Source organism: Calidris pugnax, unplaced genomic scaffold (genome assembly GCF_001431845.1).
Source record: "Calidris pugnax isolate Ruff unplaced genomic scaffold, ASM143184v1 scaffold38, whole genome shotgun sequence".
Classification (NCBI taxonomy): Eukaryota; Metazoa; Chordata; class Aves; order Charadriiformes; family Scolopacidae; genus Calidris; species Calidris pugnax.
Window position 1 is genome coordinate 12,939,224 of NW_015090995.1, and position 12,057 is coordinate 12,951,280.

A 12,057-nucleotide genomic window follows, 5' to 3' on the forward strand; every position below is an offset into this window, starting at 1 on the left:
TGTACCCCTTATATTCCTGTTGCTTCTTATTAGTATGTTTAATGGGTCTGATACTGTCTGAAAAGAACTTTTACGGTGTTTATAGATCTTAAACAGTTTGCTGTACAATTACAAGATATTTAATGTTGCTAACTTTGGGATAATATTCAACATGAAATCATACTTTTATTTTTAAAGTGAGCAGCGATGATTCAAATGACTCTGAGTTTCACGAATCTGCAGTTAGTGAAGAAGTCAGTGAGTCTGAAGATGACCAACGTCCAAGAACAAGGTTTAAATAGAATTTAACTGTACTTATCTTGTGCTTGGGTTTTGGGTTTTATTAGTGCAATTTAGACAGTGAGATGGTGAAAGTTAAAGATATTGGATCAGTCCTTAAAATGTTTTATGATACTTGTCTTTAATTCAGGATCTCCTAATTAACTTCGTAGCAAATGTGAGAATTTTGAATTTATACCACAGTATGTGGTACACAGCAATTTGATGAGCCAGTGCTCAAAAAAAAAAAAGGTTAACCAAAAATGAGTATTTTTATGCCAGATATGTCAATGTCTATTGAGGAATGGTGAATTGCAATAGAAAACTAACAATTCTGAGATTCTTCAGGGTTCTCTGGAATAGGCTGTTGCTATGTGCATCCGGTGAGTTGAGGGGGAGGGAGTAATTTGGAGTTGAACCCCTGATTGCACAAAGGGAATATATGTTCTATTAATTAGCAATGTAGTTCGTGTACTTTTTTTATCACTGTTTTTCAGTGAGGCAATGAATTATTATTGTTAATTGGTAATGCTGCCTTTGTTTATTTTTTATAGGTCTGCTAAGAAAGCTGAGGTGGAAGAAAACCAGCGCAGTTACAAACAGAAAAAGAAACGAAGGCGTATAAAGGTTCAAGAGGATTCTTCAAGTGAGAACAATAATAAGGTACTATGTTGTGTTTTGAATTAATAAATGGGAAAAGGAGTTCCTGTCTCTTCTGCCAACTGCTTAGGGACTTGGGTGTCTCAAACAGCTCTGTACAAAGTGCAGTAAAAAATCGTAAGTTTTCTCAATGTTAATTCAGTGCTAAAATTCGTAAAATGGCACCATTATGGAGAAAAAACATTGCATTTGACTAAAATGTTTCCTGTCTAGATCTTGATAAAGATGCGTGATGTCTTTTAAGTAAATGGAGTTTTTAAACTAAATGTACGTGACACAAATAGTAGGGTAAGGCTTCCCTAGTAGTATGCTTTCTTTTTCTATGGTGGAGTAGGTTATAGCCAATCTGATCTATCACCACTAAAACAGAAAAACAGTTCTTTATTAATAGTCATTAGTTACTATCAAATGATAACAGTATCCTCAGTACTGCCTTTGCACAGCTTATCTGTGATACCTTAGAATTCATTACAGTTAAGGTGGCACTTCTTTTGTCATGCTGGCTAACTTGTTTTTTAAAAAAGTATCTTTTTCTTTATGAGCTGAACTCCACCTGTGTATATAAAATTTTGGGGAGCTTGTCCGAAAATGAAGGACTTGATGGTCTGTGCCATATTTTTCTTGCTAACAATTTATTTAATTTATAATAGAGTAATTCTGAGGATGAAGACAATGATGATTCAAAATCTCCTGGAAAAGGCAGAAAGAAAATAAGGAAAATTATTAAAGATGATAAGCTTAGAACAGAAACACAAAATGCACTTAAAGAAGAAGAAGAAAGAAGAAAACGTATAGCAGAAAGAGAACGGGAGAGAGAGAAATTGAGAGAGGTATGTTCTGTTTTCTTTGCAAAATCCTAGGAAGTTGAGTTGTTAATGATGATAAAGGTGACATATTTCTATTTCAATTTAATTTGATATGTATTTTTAAAAGTACTTACATGTAGCCTTGTAAGCCACAAGTTTTATTTGTCGTTTCCTGCAGGTTAACACTGGTAAGTTTTACTTAAGGCTTCTGAGATCTTTAGAAAGCCATTTCAGTTGCCTGCTGCTTTACTTTACTTTTCCACTCTCCCATGGTAAGTTGCGGTGCATAGTAAAGAACTTAAGGTTTCTCTTTACTTAATAAATTATGACTTCCGATTTTGCTAAAGCTAGTGTCTGTCAAATGCTTGGTATTACCCATGTGTGAAGTATTCCTGTGTTGCCCTGTGTGTGCCTATAGGTTATAGAGATAGAAGATGCTTCACCTCTGAAATGTCCCATTACAACTAAGCTGGTTTTAGATGAAGATGAAGAAACCAAAGAACCATTAGTGCAGGTTCACAGGAGTATCGTTACTAGACTGAAACCACACCAAGTAGATGGTAAGGAAAGAGAACTTTAACTTTTCTTCTTATTTTTTTTTCCTCCAATGGCAAAGCACTTTAGGCAACCTGAATTAGAATCATCAGAAAAACTCCTTGGCAGGCAAGTGCCAGTGTCAGGTTTAGTGCTTTATTTTTGTAAATTTTTTTTTAGTGCTTTCTCCTAGTATTTTCCCGGCTTTCTCAACAGATGTTTCTAGCGAAGAAGAACAAAAGGGAGAGTAACCAATCACAATTTTCTTCGCAGCTCATTCTGATATTTTGAATTTTCCTCAAAGTTCATAATGCAGCCTTTCCATTTAAGTAAGAAACTTCTGGACTTGCTTCAGCTCTTAAAAGGAGGTGGCCCGAACTAGTCACAGTAGTTAGGCTGAAGCTTGATCTATGCTGAGTATAGCATAGTAGAATACAACTCCCCAATAAATATATTGCAAAGAACAAAAAAACCACCCACCAGACCCTCACGTCGTTAAGGTGTTTTGATATGTAGCTTATATTTCCTTTCCTTTTCCAGCTTTCACAAGTTCTTGCTTGATTTTTTTTCCTCTTTAAATATAGAATATCATGTCTGATCTGTCTTGGCAGAATTTCTTCTGGTTGGTTTCAGATAATTTTGCTACTGTACCGAGATCATTTAACTCTTTTCATGAAGTCCTTGCTGCTTTTTGTTCTGTTTCCTCTTTTCTCCCTGTTCCCAAGATCACAGTCACCTGCAGTCCGCAAGTAATATTTTCTAGCCCAGGTGCCACAACTCCAGTGAAAACTGAATATTATTAAGTTCAAGACAAGGATCATCCCACATGCAACACATTGGACAGAAATCAATCAGTATTTATCCAGAACACTGCTTTTCTATGAGTTATCATGATCTTACAAGTGATCACACCTATCTCTTATCAGGTGAACTTTAAGAAAATGAATGTTTAATAAAAAATTTTTCAATAATTTTCTTCAGGTGTTCAGTTCATGTGGGATTGCTGTTGTGAATCTGTTAAAAAAACAAAGACATCTCCTGGTTCTGGATGCATTCTTGCTCACTGTATGGGTCTGGGGAAAACGTTACAGGTAAGAAACAAAAGTAGTCTTGTTTTCTGGTCTGTAGCTTGCTCTTGAAAGTTGATCCAGCAAAAGCCAATTTTAATGACTTTCAGAACATAGTAAAACTGTTTTCTAGGCAGTGGCTCAGTGAGGGTTGCTGGAGGAAAATGTTTGGTAGAGAGGTGATGAGAAAGAAGTTTGGTTTCTTGGTACACAGCTTTGAAAGTTATGGTACATGCTAGTGCTTTCTCTGATTTTAAAATATCTAAAATTAAATTAGGTAGTCAGTGATAATAATGTGAAAAGGTCATAGTTAATTGTAAGTGGTGTGTAGCTCTTTTGCAACTCAGAAGAACAAAATACAGCTAGTAGTAGTCAGGCTTCTGGAACCTGTGCTTCTAAGACAGTTCAATAATCTTAAGCAGATTGTGTTATTTACTGTCTTCCTATTCATGTGTTGCTCCTTAAATTGTTTGTTGTTTTGGGTTTTGTTTTTTTAATGCCAGACTTTTAGTGTCTAAAGTCAGATGCTTTGTATTTTAATATAAAAAATGTTTTGCTACAACATAAACTCTTCTGGGTTGAAGGACAGGGGGCATTTGTTTTCTATTTCAGAAATGGTTCATATGTACGTTCATGTTGTTGAGTCCTAGTGCATCACAAACAGTTAAGACCAGAAACTTTCATTGCCTTGGCAGTTAACTATAGGGCATACTTTCAACCATTTTTTTCATTACTTTATTTCTTTTCTTTGGCTTTTCAATTCTTTGCTTCCTGAGATCTTCAGGTTCAAGCCTCCATTGTCACTTCAGCGCATGTTCCTTCTCCTTTATGCTGCTGAAGACTGCTTTGTAAAAATCTTTAGAACAGAATATTGTAGCATTTCCATATTTCATGGTCTGATACAAGCCGCTCTTCTGCCATGTTAAAAGTTGCACAGTGAGCAACTTACCATTTCTAGTAGTCTTTAAAGTCTGAAGCTCAATCCCTATCTTAAAATGTTTCTTCTGAAACTGATCAACCAAGCGGTTGCTGTAAAACAATGGAACAAACTCTTTTTGTCGGGCCTCTTATAATCATTGCAGGCCTTAGGAGAAGCTTATGGCCTTGACCTGCAAAAGAGGTAAAAGATCAAAACCAGTTTTCTTGAATTCTCTGCATCTCAGTATTTATGCTAGCACCTTTTCAGAGTAGTCAGGAGTGCTGAATTCCTTTAGTGTTTCTGTGGAATTCAAGTATCGATCAATCTTCATATATTTTGGGTTTGCGTTTAGCCGGACGTAGCATCTCCAGAAACCCTGTGAGCAAAGAGCTGGGCTGAGTTGCCCATCTTGCTGCTCTGCTGCTTGGTCTGTTCCCAATAATTCCTTTAGCAGAAGTCATTTGACAGAAGAATCTCTCCCTCTGATTCCAAGAAAGAGAAAGGGAAATTTTTCAGAACTCTGAAGAAGAAAGGAGGGTAACAGCCTTATCTGTGCTTTCAAAGGCCTTGGAAAAGCAGGGCCACATTGGTCTCCCTGTTGTTGGCCTTCGTGGATGCTGTGCACTGGATGGACACAGCGATGGATGGAGATACTCCCCTATCTTTATCAGGGCAGCTGGCTGGTGACATGAATTGCTGTGAATCTTTTTGATCTCTGGCTTGAGCTGAACCAGTATAAATCTAACTTGCAGTATAAATCTTCTGCAGGCACTGGAATTGATTAGAACTGTTTTCAGCTCGGGATCAATCAGGGCCTTCCTGTGTCGGGACCAGTTCTTAGCTATAGTCGCTTGATAGGATTCTGCCCGGTGCTCTGCTGAGTTTGTGACCGGCAGCTCTAGATCACATTAAGCAGCCAATACTTGCTCAACACTTCATTCTAAATTGTTTCTTCACAAGTTCCAAATATGGATGCACTTATTCCCTGGAGTGCAGTCTCTTTAGCATGGTGATGATGGTTCTCAAAGAGGTTATTTTCTTCCTACAGTGAGGATGGGATCCTCAAAGCGTCTGTGAGGAAATGCCATTTCACCATCCTCTTCCATCTTGGTCAGTTGTGGTAGAAGCTTCCCCATTGGATTGGGAAGCCCTATCAGCTTCCTGAAAGCTCAAGATCTGTTCATTCATAGAGAGGTCAGTATATCAATGTCCTGGAATTCGAAGCTGTATGAAAGATGTCTCAACATTTTTGTGCTGTAGCTAGATTCATACTCTGCCAGTGACAACAGCCAGCTTTACAGCCTTGTTAGTCACGTAGCAAAGAAAATGCTGTAAGATCCTGTTGACAAGCAGTTGGCCCTTGACGCGTGTATGTTTGGAATGAGGTGTCTCGGTAGTTCCTACTCTCTATAGTGCTCACCTGCCTTGCTATTTGGTGTTTGCCCTAGCCAGCACACCTGGACGCTGCTAGGCAGCAGACTTGACTTGGCTTGAAGTCTTCTGTTACTATTTTTAGAGACTTAAAACATGGTCCAAGAGGATCTTCTGAGAGAATCTAGCAGGAGGTACCTGTTATTCTTTGCTAGCATTAGCTATGCCTTACTGGGTCAGATGGCTTCTTAATTCTTACCTTCCCTCTGAACCATTGCCACCCAGGATTCTTCAAAAAGTGAAGTTACATGAGAAATACCTAGTCCTTCTCTCCTCTGACCTAATTCAGACAAATGTTATTTAGGACTTCCTGATAATGAGAATCTTCTTTCTTGACCTGTGAATTGCAGAATGTGGTCATGGAGCACTTAAGATGGTGCAATGTCTTCAGATTCTTTAGATCCCCTGCAAAGAACAGGTTCAAGGGAATCAAGCTTGGATTTTGTAGTTTTTTGATTTTGGCAATTTTTGTGGGATTGCAGGGGGTTTTTTTGAGTAACACAGAGCTGTAGATGATCAGAGAGAATGTGACCGTTCACTGTGAGTACTGTTGAGGTAAAGCAAGCTGCAGTCTTGGTTGGTTGTGGTGCACAGCGTGTGCGCAGTATGTTCTTAAGGATTCCAGCTGCAGTGTATGTCGCTTTGCTTTGCTTATGGAAGTTGGGTTGACACAAAATATTTTGAGAATCTACAATCCTATAGAAGATGAGTTTCATACATACTTTGAAAATCACATTTGAAGACTATACTTTTATATGCTTAATTCTAGCTTTAGAGTTATAGTTCTTCCGGAGTTAAATACACCTTTTACTTGAGATCAGCAGTGTTTTGCAGAACTATTGTGCTTTAATGTAGCAGTGCAGTCTAGGTGACTTTGTACACTTATGCTTTATACACCATACATTTTAGTTGGATGAAATACTCCACAGCAGAAGGTATTTTTGTACATGATCTGGACGTGTTCATGACAGTCATTTTGGCTGTAACTTCTTGATACTTAAAGAGGACCACAGTTACAAATATGCAGCAAGTATTTTTATGGCCACTATTTGTAGTTTAGGTAGTTGGTTTTTGCCTTACATCGTTCTTTGTTGGTCCTTCTGCTGTGCTCTGTAACGTCATTTGTTGGTTCTCTCTTAAGAGTTAAATCCACAATAAGTTTTAGCAGACTTTGCAAACTGCAGAGAAGAATGTGGGCAAAGGATCAGGGAAATAAGGCAGTTAGGGACTTGCTGACTGTCCAGGACATAGGACTTCTGTGATGAGTTTTCATGGGTAGTTTTTGCATCTGAACATGAGATGCTTTTGTCTCGATGGCAAAACCACTAGTAATTCCTTTTGCATTGCAGCGTCTAAAAGCAATTTGTTGCCCAGTATTTCAGGCATAGTTATGCAGTTCGAAATTACTTTGAACAGTGTATTAAATCAGAGTTGCCAAATACCAGGATTTGATCTGGAAAGAACTTTCCAAATGTTGTACGCTGGCATGGATTAGAGTGCCATTAAAAGTCTAGTGCAAGAACTGGAGCTGCAGTGGGATCACTGACTCTCCTGAGCTCCTGGATTTTTGCAGGTTACCTCTAGTCCTGTATTTCTTTGCTGCTGCTCAGACACAGGCAGCCCAGCAGAAACACTGAGTGACATCAAAAGATTTGTTACTTTCCCAAGCCTGGAGGAGGTATTACCATCTGCAACATATAGCCAGTCTGGCTACAGGGTGAATACTTGGAAAGCATTTCAATAACCTGCTTCAGAGCTCTTTTGAGAGAATTTGCCAATATGTTGAAAAAATGTGGAAAACATTGATTTAAGACTGAAGTTCACTTCCAAGAAATCTGATACATTTGTGAAGTCCAAAGAGGTGAACTTACTTAGTGTTTGGGGTGAGTATTGGAAAAAAAAAAAAGACCTAATAGAAATTTTTGGTTTATGAAAAGGATTGGTGAAATGTAAAGGGAAGGTTCCTTATTTATGAAATGGTTCAGCTCCCTGGTGCAATCCAAAACTGCGCGTATCTCAGTACGTGCAGGAAGCGTGCAGCCGTGTAACACAGAGCATTAAGTGTATGACTTCAAGATACACGTGTATTACATTTTAAGCAGCGAGTTGTTTAACAAACAGAAAAAGAATGTTTGAACAAGACTTTTGTTGGTAAGTTCTATATTCGAATATGTACTTGTATGTTTCTTTCCTAGTGTTTAATACTCAGTGGTTTATTTGTCATTTTGTCTGTCTTTTCCTCTTGCAGGTAGTAAGTTTTCTTCACACAGTCTTGCTGTGTGACAAGCTGGATTTCCGGACAGCTCTGGTAGTGTGTCCACTGAACACTGCCTTGAACTGGTTGAATGAGTTTGAAAAATGGCAAGAAGGTTTAGAAGATGATGAAAGACTAGAGGTATAAGGCTTAAAAAGACTTCTTAAAAATGAATAACTGAACGGTTTACATAATTGGGAAGCTCCACCACTCAAAATATAGACCAAGGAATGCACTTTATGTATGTGAGAGATACGTTAATGCGTTAATACACCTTAGGTATTTAAAAGTTACACTGGAACTTCAGTATTTTAAAAGAAAATCAAGCCTAATTTTCCCTCTTTGAAAGGTCTGTGAATTAGCAACTGTGAAGCGCCCTCAAGAGAGAAGCTATATGCTCCAGCGCTGGCAAGATGAAGGAGGTGTGATGATAATAGGCTATGAGATGTATCGTAATCTTGCACAAGGGAGGAATGTGAAGAGTAGAAAACTTAAAGAAATATTTAATAAAGCTTTAGTTGATCCAGGTAAGTGAAAATTAATACAAGTATGCATTATCTATATTGTACTTTCTGGTTTATGTACTATGAGCTAAGTAATCTTGCAAATGGAAATCTGTTCGGCAGATAATTTTAAACAATAATGTTAGTAAGATTTACCATGTTTTCTTTGTTGGCTTTTGCTGAGTTACAGAAGTAGTTGTTCAGAAACTACTTCATCTGCTTTTGTAAATAGACTTCTGTAACAGTTTTTTCTGTTAGATCAAATACAGGAGTGATCACAGGAATATATACTGGAAACTCTTCCTAATAGGTGTCTTTTTTGCTAGCATTGCTTTCTTTGCAAGGTAATTTGAAGTGATTCTGTTGAGAATTTCAGGTTATTTTAATCTGCTAATTTATTACAACCACAAGCTGGTTTATCCTTGATAGAAATCTACTGTTAAGGGAGGAACTACACATGAAAAATAGTTGAGAATGTACCTTGGAAGTGTAAACTAATAAGTAGTAATCAAGTGCTAATGAACTGGTTGCAGATAAAGCACTTCAACAATTCATTTTTTCAGTCTAAGAAGTGGCTGTCAGGTTTGCTGAACTGAGCAAACTTATGTAAACATGTATATAAGCACTTAAAAATACTACAAGTTGATACAGCCAATCTACCGTGTGATCACCAAAAAGAAATAAAAATTTCAGGATAAGCAAGTTTCACCAAAACAGTAAATTTTTCCTACAAATTCTGAACGGGCAACTGATATTCGAAAACAATTCATGGTTATGCAGCATGCAGTATAATTTAAAAACTGTTTTTAAAAGGCATATTTGCTGTAACCTTGATACTTCTCTTCAAACTGAGAATGGTGAAATGGTAGGTACAGTAAATGGTTTCTCTGACTCTGGAGGTAGGCTTTCTTGGGTTTTAGTTATCCGGCTGGACTTCAGGTTTCTTGACAGCCTGAGGTTGATTGCTGCCCCCACCCCCTGCCCCCTTCTGATTGATGAAATGCAGGATTGGTCTGGTTTATAATTGTACTTCGTGAGCTTGATTTTGTGAAGCTTCAAGTAGTAGTAGGGCTGTGAATTTTGTTCTAACAAACAAAAGGATTCTTGTAATGGGAGAAAATAACTTTTTGATTATTGGCATTGGCCAATTGGAATTGGCATCTCCAGCTCTGCAGAAAGCCTGTTTGAGCAGCTAAAACATTAATTAATTTTTTCCAGTTTAACACATTAAATCAAATAACTTCTATGGAGTCAGAGAAGCTCCAGTACCATAGCTTACAAACTGTTCTTGTGATCATCTTGAATCCACACACATTATTTTAGCAATGAAGAAAATGCACTTCTCGCTATTGGTTTTTTTGACTCCTATTAATGAATCAGTTAGTAAAAACAAGGCCAAAAAAGAGGGGGGGTGGGAAACCCTCTGCTATTTAGTCTTAGTCTATATCTGATTTGCTCGGGATATTCCATTTGTTGAGAAAGTTGCCAGAAAAGTCGCAGGGAGAAGAGAAAAGAAAGGTGTGAACTGCTGTCTTGAACTAGCGGTGATGGGACAGTAGCCTGACAGAACGGTAGCTTTGCATTCAGTTGGTCATGTTCTGGTGCAATAATGAAGTGGAGTTTTATACGCTCTTACAGTGATAGATTTTCCTTTTGTGGGATTTTTTCCTTGTGAAAAGTGTGCAGGAGGCTAAACATAGGGGTTGTTACCTATGTGTCTTTTTAGTAATATTGTCCCTTTCTTCATGGATTTGTGTTTATGTGACTTCAAAAATATTGACTGTGGAGTGAGGTTGTACATCGGGCACACAATTTTATGGAGGAGACACAGTCACCCGTGTAACCTTCCCTGTCCCATCTCTTGCGAATCTTTTGGGTTTTACATCCTGCTTATAGGTGTGGTTCTGTTCTACTTCCAAACCTCTTCAGACAGCTTAGGACAACATGATCGAGCAGTGTTTATGATTAGGTGATTGGCTTTTGTAGATTTAATCCAGTTTAGAAACTGCAGCACATTGAGCCCTGTAGGTTTTGAATAATGTCATATGAACATGGAACCCACTGTTTCATTCTCCTTTTGGACTAGCTGGTTGATAGGATGGAATTAGACCATTAAGAAAACTAACCTTGAGATAACTCCATAATTTTTATGTTGCTTCAAATCTTTCTCATTTTTAACTAATAACAAAAAGATAGAAGTGTTCATCTGTTGTTATCCATTAGTTCTTGGAGACATTTGGATTGGATAAATTGATGAGCAGTATCTTGCAACCATTATTTGTTCCTTGCTGTCTTTGTGAATCACAGCACTGGCAATACAGCAGGCTGCCAGTAAAAGAGTTATGAAGTTCTGTGCTGGCTTACTGCTGTGCCTGTAAATAGGAAAGTCTTTGCCTCTGGGAGCATTTTTAATTTTAAAAGTTGCAAATTTGGTATTTGAGCAATAATTTAAGGATATGTGTCTAGTTAAAATGAATACTGCTAGCGTAGACATATTCTATAGTAGAAGCTTATATTGTACTGTACACTAAAGAAGAGGGGACCAGAGAGGGAAGGTTTAGCCAAAGTTTATGGGTGGAGAAGTAGTGTGAGAAGTGATTTCATTAATTAACTAGCTCTGCTATGTGAAATAATAGCAGCATTATATATGCATGCAGAGCAACAAATGGTTTCCCATAATGCTCTGTGCAGCTGATGAAATGCCATTTGGTTTATTGATAGCTGTTGTGCTTTGCTTGCAGCATTTCAATAACTTTTCAATTTTTTTACTTGTTGCTACTAATAAAAATTCCATTACTGTTTAACTTGGAAACTGCACTTTAATTGGCAGTTGTATGAAGCAGATTTAAGTTTTTGTAGACTTCAGAGGAAAAGCAGAATTGTGTGTATATCTATATATCACTGGGTGTGTTTTATGTACATCAGTATATTAATGTGCAAGTACAGCAAGAAGGATAAGCAGATGAAGACTATGATCCTTAAGGAAAGATTGAAGGAGTAAGGCTTTTTAGCCTAGAAGAAAGGCAAACTGACGAATTTCCACCATGTGAGAGCTGGTTACTGAAAGGACTGTTATCAGTTATTTTTTACATCAGTTGGAGAAAGGGCAGAATTTATTCTGATTTGTAGCAGAGAATATTTAAATGAGGTAATATTGCACAGTGTTTTAGAAAAAGATAGAGGTCATGGAGTTTCCTACTTCTATCAGGGAGGTTACGTCCCTTTCTCATAACTCTTATCTCAGATGAAGAAAATGGATTAAATGATCCCTTGAGGTCCCTTTAAGTTTTACATTCCTTTATTATATTTTGAGAAATGTTTTGTCTATAATGAATTGCATTCATGTTTTTTTAAGAACAAGGAAAAAACCCACAAATCTATGAAAATCCCCGCCACTGAGTTGTAGCCAAGATGTTTGTTCAAGATACCAATGCTACACGCCTGCCAAAACAACCCATGAATAACTTTACTAAGATAGTTTTTACATATTTTTACTATCATTCACTTACTCTGAACAACAGCTTTTGAGGTGGGTTTTTGGGGGGATTTTTTTCGTGTGTTTTTTTTTTAATTTACCACTTCATATTAATGAATCACAGTCTTTATTGAAACTGATTTTTGGGGT

The 12,057-nt window shown here is 37.4% G+C and overlaps 1 protein-coding gene across 7 annotated transcripts in view; it reads left to right on the forward strand.

Moving 5' to 3' along the window:
• The window catches only part of ATRX (alpha thalassemia/mental retardation syndrome X-linked), an 80,257-nt gene that overhangs the window by 40,107 nt on the left and 28,093 nt on the right, over window positions 1-12,057 (forward strand). For all 7 annotated transcript variants that reach the window (XM_014955033.1, XM_014955034.1, XM_014955035.1 and 4 more), the window contains 7 exons: window positions 178-271; window positions 813-921; window positions 1,569-1,748; window positions 2,143-2,284; window positions 3,240-3,349; window positions 7,924-8,070; window positions 8,279-8,456. In XM_014955033.1, the coding sequence (XP_014810519.1) occupies window positions 178-271; window positions 813-921; window positions 1,569-1,748; window positions 2,143-2,284; window positions 3,240-3,349; window positions 7,924-8,070; window positions 8,279-8,456 (960 nt within the window). The remainder of the gene's footprint in view (window positions 1-177; window positions 272-812; window positions 922-1,568; window positions 1,749-2,142; window positions 2,285-3,239; window positions 3,350-7,923; window positions 8,071-8,278; window positions 8,457-12,057) is intronic.